Source organism: Monopterus albus, unplaced genomic scaffold, assembly GCF_001952655.1.
Source record: "Monopterus albus unplaced genomic scaffold, M_albus_1.0 scaffold142.1, whole genome shotgun sequence".
Classification (NCBI taxonomy): domain Eukaryota; kingdom Metazoa; phylum Chordata; class Actinopteri; order Synbranchiformes; family Synbranchidae; genus Monopterus; species Monopterus albus.
This window is the reverse complement of record NW_018128022.1, coordinates 640,704-664,241: the sequence shown is the minus strand read 5'-3', so window position 1 is coordinate 664,241 and position 23,538 is coordinate 640,704. Positions and strand designations below refer to the sequence as shown.

General features: G+C 43.7%; 2 protein-coding genes across 2 annotated transcripts in view; one reads left to right on the top strand and one right to left on the bottom strand.

Moving 5' to 3' along the window:
• rev3l (REV3 like, DNA directed polymerase zeta catalytic subunit) overlaps window positions 1-20,967 on the top strand; it is a 101,212-nt gene extending 80,245 nt beyond the window's left edge. Inside the window, 19 exon segments of the mRNA XM_020614085.1 lie at window positions 2,951-3,852; window positions 4,012-4,097; window positions 4,352-4,477; window positions 5,688-5,880; window positions 6,073-6,184; window positions 6,524-6,639; window positions 8,439-8,557; window positions 9,359-9,477; window positions 9,692-9,833; window positions 11,542-11,786; window positions 13,298-13,406; window positions 14,743-14,949; window positions 15,176-15,285; window positions 16,498-16,612; window positions 16,743-16,880; window positions 17,221-17,411; window positions 17,896-18,142; window positions 19,208-19,423; window positions 20,036-20,967. Coding sequence (XP_020469741.1) covers window positions 2,951-3,852; window positions 4,012-4,097; window positions 4,352-4,477; window positions 5,688-5,880; window positions 6,073-6,184; window positions 6,524-6,639; window positions 8,439-8,557; window positions 9,359-9,477; window positions 9,692-9,833; window positions 11,542-11,786; window positions 13,298-13,406; window positions 14,743-14,949; window positions 15,176-15,285; window positions 16,498-16,612; window positions 16,743-16,880; window positions 17,221-17,411; window positions 17,896-18,142; window positions 19,208-19,423; window positions 20,036-20,176 — 3,634 coding nt within the window. The 3' untranslated portion in view covers window positions 20,177-20,967.
• The window catches only part of mfsd4b (major facilitator superfamily domain containing 4B), a 7,901-nt gene continuing 5,134 nt past the window's right edge, over window positions 20,772-23,538 (bottom strand). Inside the window, exon 4 of the mRNA XM_020614097.1 lies at window positions 20,772-23,065. Within this exon, the coding sequence (XP_020469753.1) occupies window positions 21,768-23,065 (1,298 nt within the window). The 3' untranslated portion in view covers window positions 20,772-21,767. The remainder of the gene's footprint in view (window positions 23,066-23,538) is intronic.

Here is a 23,538-nt window from a genome sequence, read left to right as displayed (position 1 = left end):
ACGTAAAATTCTTATCACCCTGTATGCGGACCATAGTAAAGAAGATGGTGCAGCTATATTGTCTCTAGACGCACACAAGGCCGTTGACATGATTGAGTGGCCATACCTCACTGCAACACTGAAAAAATCTGGTTTCAGTAACATGTTTATTGAATGCATCAGACTTTTGTACACAAATCCCAAATCTTCCATTCTTACAAATGGGAACAGATCTTAACCATTTGTCTTGCAACGGGGAGTGTCTCCACTGTTGTTTGACATTGCACTTGAACCCTTAGTTGTAGGGATCAGAGCACACCCAGATATCAAGGGCATTAGATTGGGCGGTATTGAGACCTATGTGACATTGTATGCTGATGGTCTTTTAATTTGTTTAGCTGACCCCGAAGCGTCCAGTCCCGCCCTTCTGGATTATATTAACTATTTCTGTAGCATCTCTGGTTACACAATAAACTGGGAAAAGAGTGAATTTCTACCCTTAGTGGATAATCTTCCTGTAGAATTTCTAGAAAATGTGCCTTTCAGAGTAGTGACTGATCACTTTACCTACCTGGGGCTAAAGTTGACAGAGAATTCGAAACACCTTTTTAAGGCTAACTTTGCTGAGGCGGTGGAAAAGCTTAAAGCCAATGTTGAGGCCTGGAGGACACTGTCCCTATCAACGATTGGACAGGTGAATGTGATCAAAATGGTTACTTTGCCCAGATCTTTTTCAAAATCTACCCATTTACCTAAGTGCATCCTTTTTTAAAAAACTTGATTCTTTTATATTGCGCTTTGTGTGGGGCTACAAAGCACACAGGGTTTCCAAAGCCCATGTACATAAATCAGCAGAAGAGGGCGGCCTCGGTCTCCCAGTATTGAAACATTACTACTGGGCAGCTAACTCCAGAGCTCTCACCTATTGGAATCATGGAGACTTATTGGAGGAGAGACAAGAGAACATTCCCTGTTGGTTACAACTTGAAACATCATCTGTTGATAATACCTTTCTTTGCACATGGTTGTTTTCCTTTCCCACTCTAGATAAATCAACTCAGACAACTTTTGTGTTAAGGAATTCACTGCGAATTTTACGACAGATTAAAGTAGCCGATAGGATTACTAGAGACTCTACATATGCTCCCATCTGTCAAAACCGCTTATTCAAATCCAGGCAGCTTGATTGAGCATTCGCAATTTGGAGGAGGAAAGGTATTACATCTTTGTATATATTTTATATATTGATGGGTACTTTGCATCGTTTGCTCAATTATGTAACAAGTATGATATCCCAAATTCACATTTCTTTCGCTACTTTCAAATAAAGAATTTTGTAAAACACAGGTTTGAGCATTTTGAATCTCTCCCATCCTCCCACCCTTTCTGTGACAACTTATTGCTTGCTCCTGACTCCAAACATTTAGTTTCAAAATTTGTAGACTGCTCCTCCACTCCGGTCTCCTCTGATTATCTTTGTGAAGCCTGGGCAAAAGATTTACATGCAGACGTACCAGTGGAGCTTTGGGCAAAAGCCTCGAGTCAGGTTCATTCTTGCTCCATTAATACCCGCTACAGACTTATTCAGTATAAGGTAATTCACAGGCTGCACTACTTAAAGACAAAACTGAGCCAGATCTTTCCATCAGTGTCCTCTCAATGTGATAAATGTAACTCTGTTGAGGGTTCTTTAGCTCATCTCTTTTGGTTTTGTCCACAACTGTTTGGATTTTGGTTTGCCATTTTCAAATGGTTTTCTAAATGCTATTCCAGGGACATCAAACCTAATCATGATCTGGCAATATTTGGATGCTCCACAGAGACCCCTGGACTTGCGTTTGACGTGCAGACAGCTCTGCAGCCTGGTATGATGGCTGCGAAAAAACGTATACTGTTAACCTGGAAATCCACCACCCCACCCAGCTTTGAACATTGGCTAATCTGGGGGCCACATCACCCCAAACCCATGATGACCAGGGCACTATACACTGACATTAAAATATTATAGTGCTGTGAATGTGCAATTAGAACATGATTATTATGGGTTAGTTGCACCTAACCATCACATGGTCTGGCAGCCTTTTGCTGTTGCTTTTGTTTTGTTTTTTGCCCTTTTTATCTTTAGTGTAGTGTTCTTGTTTGTAAACTGAGAATTTTAAAAACTTAAACATAATAAAAAAAAAGAATTTGATTCCTTGGGTCACAATATAATTTGGAAAGTCTAGTGTAGCCATAAGATAATTTTATCCCATTCGTCTGTGTCTGGACCCGATCGGAATTTACCTGGCTCGTCTGGCGGGAGAAGTGCACATGCCCAAATATCCGACTATTCAAATATTCATTCCTTGGGTAGGTAATCGGTTATCAGTTTTAGTATTTGGATATTCGACCCCTATCCGCTGCTGCACAGCAGTGCCAGTGACACCCACAACCTTGTTAGCAAAGCTCTGTGTGGAAATCGTTTAGGTAGTAGCTTCTGCTAAAACGACAGCCAGCTGGGTCATACCTTATGTTGCTAAGTAATGTTAACTCTGTGACTTAAATCGATGCTAAAAGTACATGGAGATTTTGGAGCGACATATGCTGCCTTCAAGACGACGTCTTTTCCAGGGGCGACCATGCATATTTTAATAAGACAATGCAAAACCTCATAGTGCACATTACCAAGGCCTGGCTGTGGAGGAAAAGGTGTGAATGCTGGACTGGCCTGCCTACAGTCCTGACCTGTTCCCAATAGAGAATGTGTGGCGCATTTTGAAACACACTTTGTGTCAACCAAGACCTAGGACTGACTTTTCTGTAGTAAAATAAGTGTCACCTTTTAAAAGAGACAAAGCACATGAGTGTAGTCCTCAGAGTTCAAAAATTAGTAACCATTTTATTTTGTATATGCTATTTTTGGACTTGTGCACAAAAGGGAGATAGTTAATTTATACAATAAGTTAATTGCATGCCCCTGTCTTTTCTCCAGGGAGGTTGGTGGCCGCAAGCTAATGGTGGGTACCAGACTAGCTAAGGACCTAGCAGAGTTCAGTGGAGACCTGTCTTTGGAGGGCCTCCGTTTTTGGAAGACAGCCTTCTCAGCCATGACACACCCTGCCACCACTGTTACCTTTCCTTCCCAAGTCCAGAGCACTGTGACCTCAGAGGCAACTAAAGAGCAGGCTGAGCATGGCCTGTCCTTACAAGACAAGAAGCTTATCCTTCTGCCCTGCAAAAATCCACCAAGTCAAGAGCATGTGCAGCTGTGGCTGGAAGCCAGGAAACAGTATGAGAATTTACAAAAAATGAGGAGAGAGACGGGGCTGCTGAGGAAGGGAGCTACTGGACCAGATGTTGGGGAAGGGAATTCAGTGAGTACTGAGCCGCCTGCTGCTTCCTGTTACACAGCAATCAAGGTTGATCTGTGTGGGAACCCTTCCAGTGTCAGGACTCAAAAGAGAATGAAACCCAACCTGTCCTTAATCATTTCTCCTATGAAGAACATGGGCTCTCAATGTAAACCCACAGAGGTGAGTCCAGTCTCAGATGAAGCTGTTGTTGTGGATCTTGAGCAGGAGGTGGAAGAAAAAGCTGATGATGATAAAACCACCTCTCCAGAGTCCCCAGAGCTGCCTCCATGGCAGCAGCCCTGTCAGCCCAGCCCCTCAGCCCAAGACTCTCTCAGTGAACATTCTCCAGGACCACTTTCACCCAGGCTTTCTGACTCCCTGGAGAGGCTAGGAGAGAATCCTAGTCCATCACCTCTCAATGTCAGGGACAGGGAGGTGGGGAATACTAGTCCCCACCTCCTCCACAGCACCCCCCTGGTCACAAGGCAGCAGAGAAGCAAGGAAGCTATAGAGCCAATGTGCAGCACCCCCATTTCTAAGGGTAAGAAAGCATAGTTTCATCTGCGTTATGAACACAGTGCAGTTGGTAATTACATTTGTGAATTCCCTAAACCCCTGTGCTCGGCTTTTATACTTTTTTCCTCTGCTTTATTTACACTGTCATCTAACCCATGCTCTGCCTGTTCCATTCTTGCTGCAGAGGATTCCAGCCCCCAGAGACTCAAGCAGAGGAGGAGAAGCCAGGCAGACCCACTGAGAAGAGTGTTGCTAACTACACAGATGAAGGTCAGACTACCAGTGTTGATTTTCAGTCCTTTCACGATATCAGTGACCATCTCACCACAGCCCAGCCTGGTTAGGGGAACAGCTTTAGAATAGCAGTGTGCAGCTCTGCGTGGACAGTGTTACCCTGAGTGAAGTCACTCTATGTTTCACTTCAGCTTATTGATTTGAGCCTTATTTGGTTTTGGGTTCATTTGATGTGCCTGCATTGTCTTGCCAATTTAGCTACTCCTCATATTCTTTTTTGTATTCCACAGAACCAGTTTGCTGCTTTGAATGTGCCAAAGAAAGAGAACTCCCAGATTGAAGGGCCTAGCATAGCCAACTCTTATGGCTTCAAAGTCAGCATGCAGAACCTGCAGGATGCCAAAGCTCTGCATGAGGTGAGCTACACCTACTATCTTTGGTAAAGTCACTTCTGTCAAATAAGAGCTGTTTATTCTGGTTTGTTTTTGAGTAAAATGTATTTTATCACGTAACGTTTAAGAACCCAGATGTGTTTTTGGTTTGCAGTTGACGGGCCCTTTCCTCATCTGGTAATCTGTTTACATCTGTGTATTGAGGCTCAGTACTTTTTTTGGTACCATAAATGTGTCAAAATGTGTCTAACACTGAAAAATGGTGTCACTTCTGGTCAAACATGTACTCTTATTTATTCTAGGAGAAGAATGGTCTTATTCTACATGATAGTTTTGACTATATCTTTAGGCAAAACTTCCTTCAGCTTCTTATATTTAGACATTTAACATTGAATGTTTAACTTTGGGTCCTAATATGAAGACAAAGGTTTTATAGAAAAGTGTTCACATTTTTGCAGTACAAGGTACAGTACACAACAAACTATTGGTTTGGCATATGTAGTGAAGTAGTCAGATGACATTAATGCCTGGTTATGTCAGTGCCGTTTAAGACCTTCAAAACCTAAATCTCTTCTCATCTGGAACTATAAAAAAACTGCGTGGTGTAACATTTTGATGGTAACTGTATTTGCACTTAGCTGCCACCTGTGTTTGTAGTGTTAGGAAGGTGGAGCATAAGAGAGAATATTTAAAAACACCCCAGACAGAGTTTGGCAGAATTAAATCATCAATGAGTCAGGACATATGGTTTCAGTAGTTGGTGACTTAACCAGCAGAGTACCTCTTGATGGTTGATTTTTACCACTGGAATCCATCCTCCATAGAGTTCATGCAGTCTGTTTCTATTTACAGTTAATATTCCTGACATTTAAAGGACACATTTGTCTAGAGACTTGGAGTGGATGCATCAATTAAAGAAGCTGCCATTACTCAGTCACCAAAATTAAAAGCAGAGGGACATATCAAAGCCACACTAGTCTGGCAGTATTGCTGAAAGAAAACATATTATGAGATGAGCAGCTAGAAGAAGGTAACATGAGCATAGTGGGGAATATGGGTAATATCTGGAATATGGAGAGAGTTACCTGATGTGCTTCTTCTAAAGATTTGTTTTCAGCCCTTGTTTGTTTCTGAGTTAACACACACCATAAATGTTGAATCCAAGTCTAAAGAATGTGCCTTCAGATTGATTTTTCTTTTTGACACTATATTGTTTTCTGACTTTCCTCCTCAGATCCAATACCTAACACTGATGGCCATGGAACTCCATGCAAGAACCCGCCGTGACCTCGAACCTGACCCTGAGTTCGACCCCATATGTGCCTTATTCTACTGCTTCAGTTCTGATGCTCCGCTGCCAGATGTAGACAACATGGAGCTGACTGGTGCCATCATGGTGGACAGAGACCATCAAAGCTGTGACCAAGGTGAAGTCACTTTCTTAGAGTATATGGGGATGTGAGTCCCACTCTGTACCAGTCTTTTTTACATCATTTTGCAGTGTTTTCCTCCCTCGTCATTTGGAAAGTATTGAAAGGTGTTTGTTGTTATGCCATAAATTGTTTAAAGTTATGTGATGAACAGTCTGACTGATGAGTCTGTTTAAATGCCCTCAGTAGGTGACAGAGGAGCAGCTCCCCTGCTGGTCCGGTCAGGTGTCTCTGGACTGCAGGTGACGTACACCACTGATGAGAAGATGCTATTTCAGGAGCTGATCATTGTTGTGAGGAGGTGTGTGTGTGTGTGTGTGTGTGTAATTGTGTGGGTTGCTTTGTGAACAACAAATGTCCAATCCCGGTGGTAGTGTCACTAAGGAATTTTTAGGTATACTTTTTGATATGTGCTGTGTTTTAAATTGCTTCCATTATAAATTTTAAAAAAGCAAGGCCTACACCTGGAAAGGCAGTAATTTGTGTGTAATATATGTGGCATTATTTAGTTTAGGAAAATGCTAACTGCTTTATATTTCAGAGATTCTGAATGAATACACATGACCTCATAATTTGAAGTAGAAACTATATATTGCTCTTAAATTGAACTCTCTGTGCAAACATGGCTGTGTTGTGTTAGGTTTGACCCAGACATCTTGGTGGGATATGAAGTACAGATGCGTTCCTGGGGCTATCTCCTCCAGCGGGCTGCAGCACTTGGAGTGGACCTGTGTCAGCAGCTGTCACGAGTGCCGGGTAGGGCTGGCTGTCACTAATGTTTCTTAGTTTGTGCTGTTTTTTAAAGGTGTACTCTCATGTTTTACTTACATACCACCAAATTCTAGATTCTCTGGCAGCTCACTGATGGTGTTTAGAAAGTCACTTGTGCATTGCACTGAACTTTAAAACAAAACAATATTGAGCTATGAGAACATTGGAAGATTTAGGGGCATGTTTGCAAACTATGAGGATGTTCAGACTGGCTTAGCAGTAGGTGCAAAACAGACAGTGGACCTCAAAAAAGTTCAGCCTGTCTTGACCTTTGCCACAGCACAAAGCAGTCGGCATCATTCTGTGATGCACTGTGTTGCCCAATCAAATCTGTGGACATTCATGGTAGGTACTGTGTAAAGAGGACAGCATAGTTCAACTATTTACCCCACAGTCAGCACGGAGGAGGATAAAATCATGCCATAAGTAGGATAACCTTCTAGAGGAGAGCTGAGGAGGGAAACTCAGAGCATCATGGGGCCCCCAGCAGCCTAAGGGAAGGCTCAGGGTCACTTGATCCAACCCTAACTATAAGCTTTATTAAAAAGGAAAGTCTTAAGTCTTAAAGGTAGAGAAGGGTGTCTGCCTCCCGAACTGAGACTGGGAGTTGGTTCCTCCCATGTGAACTCTAGGAACCACAAGTAGATCTGTATCAGACCATATACATGTAGATTTAAAAGGTAGAGGTTTTCAGTTTAAATATAATCCTGAAGATTTTTATTAGACAGGATCAGGTAACAAAAATAACTGCTTTACTTTTACTTAAGAATTTTATGTGAGAAAATGTTATTTACTGAGCTTGCCATTATGTGCAGCATGAAACAGCAGAGCTTACTTGGCCCTGATCCACTAGTAATCAGCAGCTGGTAGCTTCTCTTTTAAAATAAGGCTGTGACACAGAATCAATCCATAAATTGACGCCGGTGCTTGTTAAATGCATTGCTGCATATTGTACATGTGCAGGATTTTGCAGATTATCAGTCATTTATTTTGAATCTGGCACTATGGGCATGACTACTGAGACAGAGTCCTGCTAGACTGAAGCTGGGTGAGGGTTGCTTCTCTTTTTGTCTTTAGGACGCTTCTGAGTAGGGCTGCCTCCTGAAAGAGGAATAGTGGAATCATTAGTCGAGAGGCCTGTCGGTTGACTGAGACCCTTCTGGCTGAACCTTTGTTTTTATTTTTGTCAGCCAGTGTGCATTACAGTAGAAGGCAGCCCCGGCCACTGTCAGTTTGTCATCTTCCTCTTCTCCTCATTTGCCAAGTCGTAACTTTCTCAGCGCTTTCCCCTGTGGTCGTTGGGGAATAGCCACTTCAACACATTGTATGATGCATAGATGTACATTAAAGGCAGATGATACTATTTAGCAAACTGCTGCCCAAAATGAAGACAAAAAGAAAAAAAATCCACCTGAGACTTGTACTTTATTAGAAGTGTTTTCAAACACTGTGGTCTACTTTTACAAGAAAAAAGACTTAACAGTCACAACAGTGTGTCTGGTTCGTAGTGTAATGCACAGCTGTTTATCTTAGGTTTCTGCGACGTGCATCCGTCCGAACAAGACCTAGGAAGCTAACAAAAATGTGCTGGGAAAACATTTCAGTGAGGAACTAAAAGAGGAATCATAAATCTATTTTCTTGAATTCTTTAGAAGTGCAAGCTGGCATGCATCAAATGTAACATGTGCTGGTGGTTAACTGATGAGAGAAGCTGTAGCCTCTGGTGGCTCCCCTCCTCCTCCTCCTCTTCTTCCTGCTCTGTAACTGACTGTGTGTGTCCTCAGGTGACTCCAAAGAGAACCGCTTCTCTGCAGACAGGGATGAGTACGGAGCTGACACCATGACTGAGATCAACATCATTGGGCGCGTCACTCTCAACATGTGGAGGGTGATGAAGACTGAGGTAAGTGTTGGGGTTAGGCTAACTTTATTGTCCACATTGTGGAAATTTGTGCTCGGCTTCACCTCACAGTTAAAGAACACACAATACATGTACTCAGATGCTAATGTGCACATGACAACAAATAGTTTTACCAAATAAACAGTCAAAAAAAAAGGTAAAAAGAAAATCTTATGTGGAAGAGTGAGGATGATAATAATGAGAACAATAGAAAGAGCGGGACTGCATTTCCATGAACTGGGGAAACTACTTAGTTAACATCCTGATTGCATTAGGCAGAAAAAAAAACTTATTATACACATTCCTGGTGTCTCTTAAATGTCTGTACCGCCTCTCTGGGGGTAGGGACTCAAAGTGGGAGGGGTCACTTATAATCTGGTGAGCTTTATTTTCTAAGTTTAATTAATAATTTCACTTGGTTGCTTCTGTTGTTTTCTTCTTATTTTACTGGCTACATATTTCCAGCAATTTCAGTCTGTTTCTCACCATCAGGTTTCCATACTACATGGTCATATTATAAAAAAATAGAATGCTTTCCACAAGATTCTTATACACCATCTCCAGTGTTTGCTTGCCAACATTAAAATTATTGAGCCTCCTCAACAAATACAGCCTCTATCTGGCTTTCCTAACAATGTAGTTAAAAAGTATTTAAAGCTGCCGACTCTATGTGGAAACCAGACTGTCAATGGCTGTGGTCTGTGGACTTTAACCAGCAACATCTGCTTGACATGATGAAGTTCTGTAAAGTCCTGGAGGTGGTGCCTTGAAGAAAAGTTCTAAGGTTTGTGTTTTCTTCTCCAGGTGACATTGAACAACTACAGTTTTGAGAATGTGGCCTTCCATGTGCTCCACCAGCGCTTCCCCCTGTACAGCCCCCGCGTGCTGTCCGACTGGTTTGACCACAACACTGACTTACACAGGTTTGTGACGACACTGAAACAAGTCATCGTAAATGTGAACACTGAGGACGTTTGAAGATTATTTTTGGATGTTCTGATGGTTTTAAAGTAGCATAACTATTATGAGTGCCTGTTTCCCTCTCTAGTCATCATATAATTCACTTTTCCTATGTAAAGCTTTGGTCTCTAAGAACATTATATCTCCATCATTATGCTGATGTGTGTGTTACTGTAGGTGGAAGATGGCTGACCACTATGTGAGCCGAGTACGCAGCACCGTGCAGCTTCTGCACCAGTGTGACATCGTTGGCAGAACCAGCGAGCTTGCCAGACTGTTTGGGATTCAGTTCTTGCATGTCCTGACCCGAGGATCACAGGTGCCAACACACACTTCGCTTTCTCTTCATTTCTGTTCTCTTCATACAAAAACAGTGTTTTATTAATTAGTAAAGTAAACATCTTGGAATTTGGACACTGGTTAGTCCACAGCTCTCTGTGCCGTAGTTTTACATTCACATCAAAGTCCTTAGGGCTCAGTCCTAGTTTCTCAATGTATTTTTTTTTAAATTGATGGTCCTAAACTGCCATGACCAGAACTGAACTGAGTCACACACATACAAGAGTGTTATTTAACAACAGTGTTTGACACTTGTATTATAAACATGGATGACATAGCTGTGCTAGCATACATACATCTCCAGTGTTGTTTGTTGTGGAGGTTGGCAAACAGTAACGAACTCCACTGACCCCTGTTGCTGTTGTTTTTACTGGGTTTTGAGATGTATCAAATCCTATTCCTGAGTCACTTGGAGGCAAAATTCTGGCTAATTCTGCTTGATATGTAAACAAAGCCATAAAAATACCAGAGTAATTCATACTGGTAATGTTGAAGTCCTCCCAGTAACACTATTTCAGGAATATGTTATGGCTGCTAAAAGCTGCACTTAACATTTTTATATCAGCAGTGGGTCAAATGAAGATGTGTCATTTGAAAGGGGTTTCTCTTGGTGATGAACCCAGTAACTTTACTGGTAGTGTTCGTCGTCTTCAGTCTCATTTCCAGCAGCAGCTGTTTTCAGTGACAAACCCACACTTCACTACTTGACTAGCACCAAATGACAGAAAGATAGTTAGACACTAGCGGGCGAACATAGTGAACACTTGAACAGCTTAAGATGTATTTTTCATAGGTTTGAGACCAAAGTTAAAGCTAAAGCAGGGTGAATTTTGGACTTGGTGTATATTCATCAGGTAGCTGGACACATGAATGATAATGTTGCCCCATGTCTGCAGCCATAGGTAACATCAGTGTCATTTGTCAGCATTCACAGTTTGTTTTGCTGTTCCCAAGTGGCCACAAACTATTTAATGCAGCTTTAAGTTTGGCCATAGTTAAGGTGTTAATATTAGCTTCTTAGCATTTGCATTTAACGGTCAGTCTGAGTGCTCAGCTGATGGTAACATTTTCAGGTTATAATCAAGTTTTACCAACTGATTAGCAAGTGATTGAGCAAGGTCGGTATCACCGCTGTCCACATTTGATTCCTTGTGTCAGCTAGAACAGCTGCACTCTGTTAAAACACTGTTTGGCTGTTCTGCTCTGTTTTAACATCCATCCATCCATCATCTATACCGCTTATCCCTGATGAGGATTACGGGGGTGCTGGAGCCAATCCCAGCTCACACTGGGCAAGAGGTGGGGACAGGTCACTAGTCCATCACAAGGCTAACATGTAGACACACGCACACTCACTCCTACGGGCAATTTAGTCAGCAGTCAACCTAAGCTGCATGTATTGGACTGTGGGATGAAGCCGGAGTACCCGGAGAGAACCCACGCAGGCACAGGGAGAACATGCAGACTCTGCACAGAAAGGCACCGGGTCAGCTGGGGCTCGAACCTGGAACCTTCTTGCTGAGAGGTGACGGCGCTAATCACTGCTCCTCTGTCTTAATGATACATAAATAAACAAATTGATAAATAGATAGATTAAATTAATGGATAAAGACAGACAAAATATGAGTACCACAAAGTACCTTACAAAACAGCTTTGTTTCATTATGCTCCTTCTCATCTCTCTATAGTACCGTGTCGAGTCCATGATGCTGCGTGTGGCCAAGCCTCTGAACTACATCCTCGTCACACCCAGCATCCAGCAGCGAGCCCAACAGAGGGCGCCGCAGTGCATCCCGCTGGTGATGGAGCCTGAGTCCCGCTTCTACAGTAACTCAGTGGTTGTACTGGACTTCCAGTCTCTCTATCCGTCCATCATCATTGCATACAATTACTGCTACTCTACCTGCCTGGGACATGTGGACAGCCTGGGAATGTAAGGACACACACCTACAGCATGTACTGATCTTACTTAAGTACAGGCATGGGAATTTGCTGGAAATCCAGACTTTTAGAGGTCATTTCTGAGATCTATGCAAATCCAAGGAGAAAATTTTCAAGCGGGCCATGAAACAAGCTTTCTTACATTTACATTTAACAAAATTCAGACTCGATTGTCAAATGCTTAGACTAATAATATTTTCACAGTAACAGTATCACAGCTGATGCTGCCTAGTTGAAATAAGTAGAGAAAATCGGTAACCAACCTTTGGTGGATTTTATTATATCAACTTTTTTAACCAAATCAAATGTCCACTATGCATACCATGCAAGAAAAAGATATTCATATTAACATTTGTATTGATTTACTTGCCAGTGAGCCTGTATTTTAAGCATTAATGAGGTGGGAGAGTTTCCTAATTGCTTTGTTGTATGTTGTAAAATCATTACGTGGACAAAATAAACAGGTCATTTCAGCTTTGAGGCCAAAAATTCAAATAGAACTGATGAAAACTCAGGCGCTTCTGGGGGCTTTGCAGGCGGGCCCCCCACTGGGATTCTACACCTGTAAGTAGCAAGTCTGTGTCCGGTGCTGCTTTCCCTCCCTCGTTACTTTTAATGAAACAGACATGCTGAGAGCTGTGCATGTTTCAGAGCTCAGAGCAGCAAGAACTGCAAGTAAAGAAATACTTTTTTCACCACGATTATTATAGTTGCATAGCAACAGCGGGAACATGAACACTTTTTTCTAACATGCATATGTCTGGTACTCCAAGGTAACAGGAAGAAGGAGTAGTGGCTGGAGGGGACACACTGCTCCACGCTCGTTGTTCTCAGCACAATAGGAAGAGTTACTACTAGAATGGTTTTAAAAAATAGAGCATTTTAATGCAACCGTTTTTTTTTTCCCCCCCGTGACAGGTTGAAAGGGTTACCTCTCTTATCACGTTGGATCTTATTTGAGCACGGTGGCTGTTGCATTTTGAGCACTAGATATTTTAAATGATAAATTTTATGTTGGCAGTACTACACATTTACTGCAGGAGTGGGTTTCGTTTTTTAAACAGTAAGTGGTCTTATATAGTGCTTTTCTATGCAATGACCCATTCGCCTGGTCGCACATACCAACGATATCACTGGGGGCCAGTCCTCCTGTCATTCACATGAATAACTGTTAGAGATCTTAGTTCTCAAAAAATATGAGTGAAAATAAATAATTATAAAGAAATGGATTAATCAGTTGCTAATGTAAATGGATTGAATACCACCTTTAAGTAGCACAGTGTGGTCGGACGTGCTGCCACCAGTGTAGGTCTGAAGTTCAGTCCATGCACCTCACTGCTTGCAAACACATCCACACTGCACTCGGCCCACCTTCACACTAACTAGGTGATTCAGTGATGTTTAAGTGAAGATGCTGCAGTGTGGTAACAGGCGGTGACAACTGAGTACTGGGAAAGGATGAGAATGTATTTTCTTTAATATTTATACACATGTCTGTCTCAGGCCTGATGAGTTTAAGTTTGGCTGCACCTCCCTGCGGGTTCCTCCTGAACTCCTCTACCAGCTCCGCAATGACATCACCGTGTCACCCAACGGCATCGCCTTCGTCAAGGTACAGCACCCTCCGACCACACCTCTGCTGAGATTTCACCATGCACTGAATATTGTCCTGGGAATCCACTTGACCCCTTTATGAATCACATCTCAGAGTCCTCCACTGGTGTGGGGTCTATTAAGATTCATTAGCTGCAATGAAAGCTCAGCACGTCTACAGAAAGCCCATTTCATGCTCTGTGTCCTGCCATTCTTTTATTTTCCCATTCATTTACTACTCACTCCACACTCTCTGACTCAGTCTCATTATATAACACAATGCCACATCACTGAGCACTGGTGTGTAATGGGCCATTAAAAGGCACAGAAGAAAATCAGGCTTGGTCTGGATCTACAGCTGGAGTTTGTCAAAATCTAGGCAGATGTTGCTGAAGCTGGCTTTGCTGTCTCTGCAGTCCTGCTGTGTTTGCAAGATGCATCTCATTTGCACATGCAGAGCCAAATTGCAGTGTGTTAAGTTGGAATACAAATGTGAAAACATTGTAGTCAGCAAGAAGTGCCCATCAAAATGCTGGATGCGATGGAGAAGTTCTCTGTCTGCTCTTGAGTGTCACCAGTACTCAGCTGATACCTGTGTCATGCAAAAGCTTAAAACTGTGAGAGACAGCTTTAAAACAAGAAGAGTTGTGCTCCCCCACATACATGATCATTCATTTTGACTCCTGTTTGGGTATTTAGATCATATAAAATCTGCTTTGTTTTGTTTTTTGTCATCTTTATGGTGTTATGTTAAGACAATGGACATCATGAATAAAAGTTATCAATGCTGTGCAAAACAATCTGATTGTATTAAAGAATCCGTAGGGTTTGTTGAAAGTCATGCTTGTAAGTCTTCATTCTTTCAAAGCTGCATGTTTCCAAATGTAAGGTGAAGACTTAAAGGAGCAAATGCATCTTGTGGAAGGTCAGTCACAGAAATGATTAGATTTTTCCCAGGATTGTTTTTTAATTGGCATTTACCTTCAGGTATTCCCAAAATAATGTCCCACAGAGAGAGGACCTCAAATTAATGAGGCGGTTTTTTACTACTCAAAAGTATGACCAAATCTGAGAATTTCTTCCTGCAGACTGATCCTCTGGTCCAAGACTCCTGATATATGGTCTTATACTTTTTAGCACACTAAAGCGCTTTCACCCATTCGCACTCATAAACGCTCACACTATTATATTTAACAGTAAAATCTGTATCACCTGTCAAAGAATCTGAGAGGGGCCGTGCTCCACTGCAGGACTAATGTAGTCTGACACACTCATCCACAGTGACTTGGGGGTTGCTTCACTGCACCTGTTCTTACCTAAATTTTTTTTTTGTGTGTGTGTGTGTGTGTGTCCAGTCATCAGTGCGTCAGGGAGTCCTACCCAGCATGCTGGAGGAAATCCTCAACACCAGGATCATGGTAAAGCAGTCTGTCAAAACCTACAAGCAGGACAAAGCCTTGATGAAGCTGCTGGACGCCCGACAGCTCGGACTCAAGCTCATCGCCAATGTCACTTTTGGCTACACTGCTGCTGCCTACTCTGGACGCATGCCCAGCGTGGAGGTAAGCTCAGCAGAGGTTACTGTTAGCTAAGTGAGATGACTGATTGGCTGTTGCACCATGTGTTTTCATGAGAAGTTACATCTCTATTCTTGCAAATGATGTGGACTGAGATTTGCTGAGCAAATGTTGATCCGTGCAGAGCAGAGATTTCTGCAGAACCATTGTCCCAGTGTTTCTTGCATCTTGTACCACAGTATTTGTTCATTGGTGTCTGGGTGACTTTCAGGTTGGAGATAGCATCGTGCACAAAGCTAGAGAGACCCTGGAGAGAGCCATCAAGCTGGTCAATGACACTAAGAAATGGGGAGCGCGTGTTGTGTATGGTGACACCGACAGGTAAGCAGTGCCAGTACTTCTCCCACCCTAACTCACTGTTTTGTTATAGAAGAAGCAGCAGCAGGTCAGACAGGAATACAAGCCACACGTACTCATCATGACTGATGCAGCTCGTGTCTGCTAAAAGCCACAGCTGACTCGCTTTCAGCTGTCTCTCACCCTGTGTTGAAACTGCAAGCAGCTCTGTCAATGTGTCACGGTTTTGTTATGATGTGAGTCTCTGGCTGCACCTAAGCTGCTTCTCATGCAGCTCCAGCATTTCAACAGTCAGACATATTGTTTTGACAACTAGCTCAAAGCATTAATTAATTGTCACTATTCAGAAAGCTGCAGCTACTGTACTTGGTGAGTTTTTATTCCTGCAGTATTTCAGTCATACAACCTGAAGTTTTAAATGGCAGGAGTCAATTTACAAAAGTGACCTGAACCCACCTTTTATCAAGAGTGTTAGAAGGAAGTCAGTTCTAGGAGCAACATACATTTGGTCCTACTTCTAGGCGTCACTCTTCTTCAGTTCTCCATTAGGGGGTGTACAGTCTACACACACCCTGTAGTTCTACACACAATGCTGAATGAGACAGACTTGAAGCCCCAAAAGGCGTGTGGTGAGATTCAAGTAGAGTCGCTGTGCAGTCTGTGTATAGACACGTATACTGGTTACAGTAAGTGTGTATCTCACCCAGACCAAACTCCTATAGGCACAAGCATACACACAAAAAGTGGTACTATTTTCTGTATATTCTGAAATCTTGTGTGAGAGATTAGAAAAGTCACCTATTCTTATGCAGTTTGGCACAAAAAACAGAGGCATCCCAAACTTGATTGTTTTTTTTTTTTTTTTGTGCACGCACACTGGTAAACCAGTATTCACAAAAACACACAGTGCCTGTGCTATGAGAATAACTCCCAAAAAAATACAACACACACACACACACATCCCATTGGACGACCACAGCACTGTTTGCACTCTTAGTAGAGTTGTAGATTTAAATTGAAATGGACAAAATTGCCCCTTTTCCCCACCAGTCTCCACTGGTTAACCCATAATGACATTGAGATGACATCTTTAGAAATGTTAGCAAAAAAATCCAACTGAAATCTCTCATGTTCTCATCAAATTGGATTTACAACACAACAGAGTGTGTAAGTGTCTGAATCCTGTGAATGTGGCCTGTGGTACTGAGCTGCGTGTGCGCTCTGTTTTTTTTGCAGCATGTTTGTTTTGCTGAAGGGAGCCACTAAGGAGCAGGCCTTTAAGATTGGCAACGAGATCGCTGAGGCTGTGACTGCTACCAACCCCAAACCTGTGAAGCTCAAGTTTGAGAAGGTAGTGCTGCATGCACACACACACACAGAGCACAGGCTGTAATGTCTGTGAGATTTGTGGCATTGTTATTTCTCCATATGTGCACATGGACACATGCAGAGGTAGTGACACACCTGTGTGCGTTTCCCAGGTGTACCTGCCCTGTGTGCTACAGACAAAGAAGCGCTACGTGGGCTACATGTACGAGAGCCTTGACCAAAACGAGCCCGTGTTTGACGCCAAAGGGATTGAGACGGTGCGCCGCGATGGCTGTCCTGCTGTTTCCAAGGTAACAGGCAAACTGTTCTGCCCGCCTACCTCTCCTGTTTTGCTGTGCTCTGCACCAATCACAGCCGTGCCAGCTTTCTTCCTGCCCTCCTCTAGTCAGACAGTGTCATTACAGGGAAACAGTCCCTGGCTGCTCAGTGTTAATTCTACCATTTAGGGTTAGGGTTCTTTCTCATCAACTAAATTTAAATATCATGGGATTAAACAGCAAGTCAGTGCTATAGTTGTGATTTTGTTAAATTTCATGAATCCTGCTTAAATGTAACTGCAGCTCTCTGTCAGCTCCTCTTTATTCATTCTCTCCTCATCTTTGCATGTCCATTCACCCATGTCCTCCCCAGATTCTGGAGCGTTCCATTAAGTTGCTGTTTGAGACACGTGATATCAGCCAGGTCAAACAGTTTGTGCAGCGTCAGTGTGTGAAGGTCCTGGACGGCCGGGCCAGCATGCAGGACCTGATCTTTGCGAAGGAATACAGAGGCATTGGCTCATACAGACCCGGCGCTTGCATCCCAGCACTGGAGCTCACCAGGTGTGTGTGTGTGTGTCAGGTGGTAACACCAGAACAGCAACCACAAATAGAGAAGTCTTAGTTTCACTTGGATGAATATATTTGCTTGTTGACTCTGAAGGTGTGTGTGTATGTACATGCAGCGGAGAGCGGGAGAGAAGAACGTTGCTGTCAGTTACAGTTACAGTAGTGACTGTAAATCCAATTACTCCTTCCCCACAACGCTCATTATCTGGCTGCATTAGCCTATGTATACAGTACCTGACTCTGTTGCTAGGCAACCCAGGTCTTAATGGGTGGAAAAAATCTGATTTCAGAGGCATGAGTAAGAAGGGAATATTCAGCCTCATTCATGAGCACTGGTAGTTTCTCACTACAGTAACACGGAGTCTGGCCTGCTGATTCCTCATGTTGCTGCACTGATTGTAAATGAACTGTTGGTGATTTACAGTAAAATGTCCAGGTTTGATTGCTTTTTCTTTTTTCGGGTTTTCCTTTGTGTCAGGCGTATGATGGCATATGACCGTCGCCTGGAGCCACGAGTGGGGGAGCGGGTGCCCTACGTGGTCGTGTACGGGATGCCCGGCGTGCCCCTTATCCAGCTAGTACGGCGACCCATGGAGGTGCTGCAGGACCCTGGCCTCCGCCTCAACGCCACCTACTACATTACCAAGCAGATCCTTCCTCCACTGGCCCGCGTGTTCCAGCTGATTGGAGTAGATGTGCTCAGCTGGTACCAGGAGCTCCCCAGGGTGAGAGGACAAAACCTCACAGATATGCAATTCTTGTCAGGAAGTAACAATCTAGAGGAAATGCAGAGCAGTGCTGATAATTCACTTGAATAAAAACAAGAAAACCTCCTTAATAAAAGAATTCAATTTATTTCAATTCATTGTTATTTGTATGGTGCCAAATCACAACAGTCGTCGTCTCAGGACACCTTACAAAGTAGGGTCTAAACGTTACTGTGTTATTATTATTATATAGGAAAAATCCAACAAATTCTCCTTGAGCAAGCACTTGGTGACAGCAGGGAGGAAAAACTCCTTTAAACAGAAGAAGAAAGCAAAGACTCAGGAATCTAAAGGTGCTTGAGTTTGGAGAGTTAAATCCTGATTGATTAACTTCTGTGTCTGACTGATAATTGATCAGCTTACTGTTGAAGTGCAGCAGAAAATGTTGCCCCTGGCTTTGCCCTGTTGAAATAAAACCACCTCAGAGGGTTTGGGGTCCCCGTCGGTTCCCTGCTGACAATCGAAGGAGGCTTGTCAGACGGCGGTGCTGCTGCCGCCGCCGCCTCAGTCTTTGTCCGCTGGCTTCTGCTCTGACACAGCACGCCTGCCCTCTGCTGGTGAAGCTGAGGCACAGTTCATCACAGTAATGAATGAGTGACACATGCTCAGCGGTCCATTGCAACAGATTTTATTAACTTCATGTGAACTTGCATCACTCTCTCCTAAAGCTTTTAAAAGCTCAGGTTAGCATCATAAAAGTCTTCAAATGTAACATTACGTTGGTGTTTGACATGGTTATTGGATTTAGGCAAACTATTTCTTTGTGAACATGATGGCATGGACGTGTGACAGGTGTACAGCACCCTTTCCTCCAAACCATTATAGTCCACATTGGTACTTAGATCCATTGTATGACCCTGCAGAGTTTACTATGTGGACACATGAGCTGGTGTTTGTGGTGGAAATGTTCTACTAGTTCATGCCCGACCCCCCTCAGAAAATGAGACTCGATGTCAGAACAACTACAGTTGTATTATGATGACTGTCCACAGTAGCTATAGTGTGTCTGTCATCTCTCTCCAGATCCAGAAGGTGTCCTGCTCCTCTGCAGTGGCTGGAGAGGAAGCGGGGCGGAAAGGAACCATTTCCCAATACTTCACCACGCTTCATTGCCCCGTCTGTGATGAGCTGACACAGCTGGGCGTGTGCTCACGGTGTCGCGCTGAACCCCAGCGAGTCGCTGTTACAGTATACCAAGACATGAGACAGTGGGAGAGCCAACAAGACCAGCTGCTGAAGGTGAGTCTGGAGCTGGGTGGGAGCTTGGTTTCTAGCTGGAGATCCCATTGCTTTGTACAGTCACTTGGCCACGTGTAGGTTTTTCCTACAAAATGTTCAGTTACCTGGAAATAATTGAAACTTTGACATGCATTGTTCTGCTCAGTGATGAGAAAAACACATCCGAGTAGGAGGCATCCTCAACAGTAAACATGTGAACTGCAGTTTACAAGTGCCAATGCCTCTGTGCTACTTTTTTGCCTAATGGCACTAAGGCAAATTATTGTCCAGAACACAACGAGCTGTCACATCATGCCTGCGTTTCTGTAAAAACACATGACCACAGGCTGCAGAGGAAGAGATGGTTTGTCCCAGCTTGACAATCAGTTCCTCTCCTCTTGTAACAATAAATGTTTCAGAGTTCATACCAACCTCTGACCCAGTCTCCATGGGCTGTTTTGGTAGTCGTGTAGATAAAAAAAAAAAACACCAGCATTGTGATTTCTCTCTTGAATGAAAGGCAGAGCAAAGAATCACTAAACAGAAGGCAATTGTGTAGTGCAACCTGGGGACTGAGAGTTGTGTGTGCACCCTGCCCTCATCGTGTGTGTGTATATGTTTGTTCTTTTCCAGATCTGTAGGAACTGTAGTGGCTTTGCAGAGCGGCAGGTGCCCTGTGTGTCTCTAGACTGTCCCGTCCTTTACAAGCTGTCCCGGGTCAACAGACAGCTCTCCAAGGCACCCTACCTCCGACAGCTGCTGGAGCAGTTCTGATTGGCTCCTGAAACCTGGAGCATCCCGCTAATTTGGTGCTAATTGCTGTCATCCCCCACCTTCGTGTTTTATTGGCCATTTGGTTGCAAAAGTTTAAATGGTGCTTTGAACCCTGTAGGGTTTTCATTCTGTCTCGTAACTTATTTTTTTATACAAGTATTTCTCTGCATGAGGCAGACAGCCTGGGTGGGGTGGGGGTTCCCCCCGCTTTACAGCCTGTGTCTGCCCCCATGCTTGTTTGCTGCCATCTCCATTAGCTGCTATTGGCCGAGTGAAGCTGACGTCTTTGGTGATACAGCCACAAACTGCCTGTCGTTTAAATAAGTGCAGTCCAATCAAGAAAGACTTGTATGTGCTGAAGGAGCTGGAACTCACTGGTTTTTAACGAACTCCTTACAAATCTCAAGACAAACTACATTAACACCACCAAGTATCTTCTCTTCATTTTTATATCGACTGCAGCCTTTTGTAAATAGTTCCTGTATAGCTCTATTGAACTTTCGCTGTGTATTACCATTTTAAAAAAAAGCGCCAGCCAGGAATGCAGTCAAATCTGTCTTTATGCATTCTGTCATAGGACATCATTTTTCACTTAACTTTGATTGTATTACTGTCCATCTTGGCAGAGCAGACACATCACACTGCACTACAGTGTTAGAACTGGAAACCCTTTAAGTTTTTTTTAAATATCTGGGACTGTTGCAATACCGTACTTCGATGATTTGTCATGAATAGTTTATTTACTTGTGCAGATATGGTTCTGTGTACATTTCCAATTTTCTTTGCAGAAACAAACTGTCACTCATCACGTTTCCCATACAGCCATCATACACAGGATCTGTGTAGTTGTATAAATGTGTAAAAAAAAAAAAAAAAAAAAAAAAAAAAAAAATGTTTTTAATGACCATTGCTCTGGGTGGAGGTTTGAGGTTGATATAATAAAAAGTTGATGTATTAAACGCTGTCTTTCAATGACCAGTTTGTTTAAAAATTCAAAACAACGTGATTGAGAGAACCATATGACACATAGTACAACACATACTGAAAATCTGGTCTTTACAAAAGTGCAACATCTTGCACAGCTAGCCCATTCACTGGCGCCGTGCAAAATGAAACTAAACTTCTCTAAAACAGTTTTTGGCAGCAGGGGGGCAGTATGATGAAGAGGGCAGGTGTCCCTGGATCAAATTATTCACTGGTTCTACATGTCCTTGAGCAAGGCACTTCCTACCAGTTGTAGGATTTCTTCCTCAGTCTACCATGACCTTTGACCTCACTGTGGATGGAAGAGGGCCAACACAGAATCCTTGATGAGAATCGGTAACATTTTACACAATTTCAATCAATCTGGAGTGTAGTAGTGCATCTGAAAAGTGTCCAGCAGGGTTCCAGAAGCTTTACAAGTTGCAAACCTTTCAGTTAACACACTGGATGTCTATATAAGCCGCAGGTAGCCAGTGTTCCAGTCACTGCACACTACATTTTCAGAGCTGTACATGGTGTTTTCAGGGTCCAAATGACAAATGATCGCAGGCATGGCTCTTCTAATGTTCAGTCAAAGATCTGTAGCACTCAGGAGTTGCAGGAGTGGTTAGTCTCTCTTCTCCCTGTCAAGAGAAAGCAGCAGAGAGTCTGCTACTAGAGAGGTGGTGTCAGACAGTGAGGCTCCACCCACAGCCTCTGTCACCTGGCTGTTAGAGGCAGCAGAGATCCCTGTTAGACTGGTGACATTAGGAGGAGAGGATGTCTTACTGGGTGAATTAACAAGACTTGCTGTGTCATCCATCTCAATGACCTCAAAGTCTGCATCGTTCCACTGATCAGCCTCATTGTCCATCTCCTCCTCCTCTTCATCATTGGCTCCTGAGTCCAGCAGTGCCTGGCGGTATTCACTGTCGTCAGCATCTGCCCGGCCCCTGGTACGGGGTTTTCTGCTCGGGCTGCTGGGGGTAGAGGCTAGCTTGTACATGACTGGGAAAAGGATGGAGCAGAAGGTGGCGGTGATGAGCGATAGGTACATCAGCACGGGGTGATCCTGGAACTTCCCCAGCAGGATGCCTACAACCATGGGCAGCACCATCTCACCCAGTGCTGCCCCCACCACAAAGACTGCTGCTGTGTGACCCGTCACTGTGGTGTACTGCTCCACCCAGGAGATGCCACTGGGGAAGGTGGTGGCCATGGATGCTCCATAGACACCAGTGCAAACCCACAAAGCCACCTTCTCCCTGCTGAAAAGGCAGAGAAGCAAAGAGGAGACAGTGGAGCCCACCAGGCTGAGCAGGATCATGGTACCTGGGTACACACAGGCCGCAAAAAAGATGGCCAACCCCCTACAGGCAGCGAATGTTGCCCAGAACAAAGAGTTCAGCCCAGCTGCCTGGGACTGCTGCATGTGGGCATAGTCCTTGGCGAAGGTGAAGATGAAGGAGCCGTATGCCACCTCGGCACCTACGTAGCCAAAGTAGAAGAAGAAGAGTAGGATGACAAGAGCCACGTGATATCTGGCCACCAGGGGCTTTCCTGACGATGTGCGAGCTTTGTCCCGTGAAGTGCTGCCGCGGGTGTAGAGGATGAAGAAGAGAAAGGAGACGAGAAAGACAAAACAACCGATCACAATGTAGGCCCACATGGATTTGAGGGTGCTGCTTCTGCTCTGGATGTAGTGGATCACTGTGTGATCATCAGTGACTTTGGTGATTTGTGCTGTGGTGGAGGGAGGTGTGGGGTTGGTTGGTAGGGCTCCCGTGCTGCTGTTTCCGTCAGACCCAAACAGCAGCTTGGCTATGATTGGAGACACAAAAGCCCCAGCTGCAAAGCTGAAGTGCAGAGCCTGCATGTGCGGGCCCGCCTGCTCACCCCACGTGTTCAGGATGAGCACATTGCCACCTGACACAAGGAGGAGAAAAGAGTTATTAAAGAATAAACCATCACTATGACACTGTGAAAATCAATAGGTTTTCAGAAGGGATTTAAAAGCTCCGAGTTTACTGATCTAATCCCCCACCAAAGGAAGCTGTTCCATAAGCTTCCATGGGACAGAAAATGCTCAGTCACCATGAGTCTTTAACTTTGAGCAGGGCCTAAAGGACCTATACAAAGCAGCAGCTCACTGATTTATAACAGAGCCAAATTCTGTAGTGCTTTGGCGACAGTGTTAACCACCGCACCGCTGTGCTGCCCCAACCAACGATACAAGTGTTTGAACAATCAAATGTGGACTATTAAATATCAGATCTCTCTCATCTAAATCTCTGTTAGTGAATGATTTGATAAGTGAACATCACATTGACTTATTGTGTCTTACTGAAACATGGTTACAGCAGGAAGAATATGTCAGCCTAAATGAATCCACTCCACCT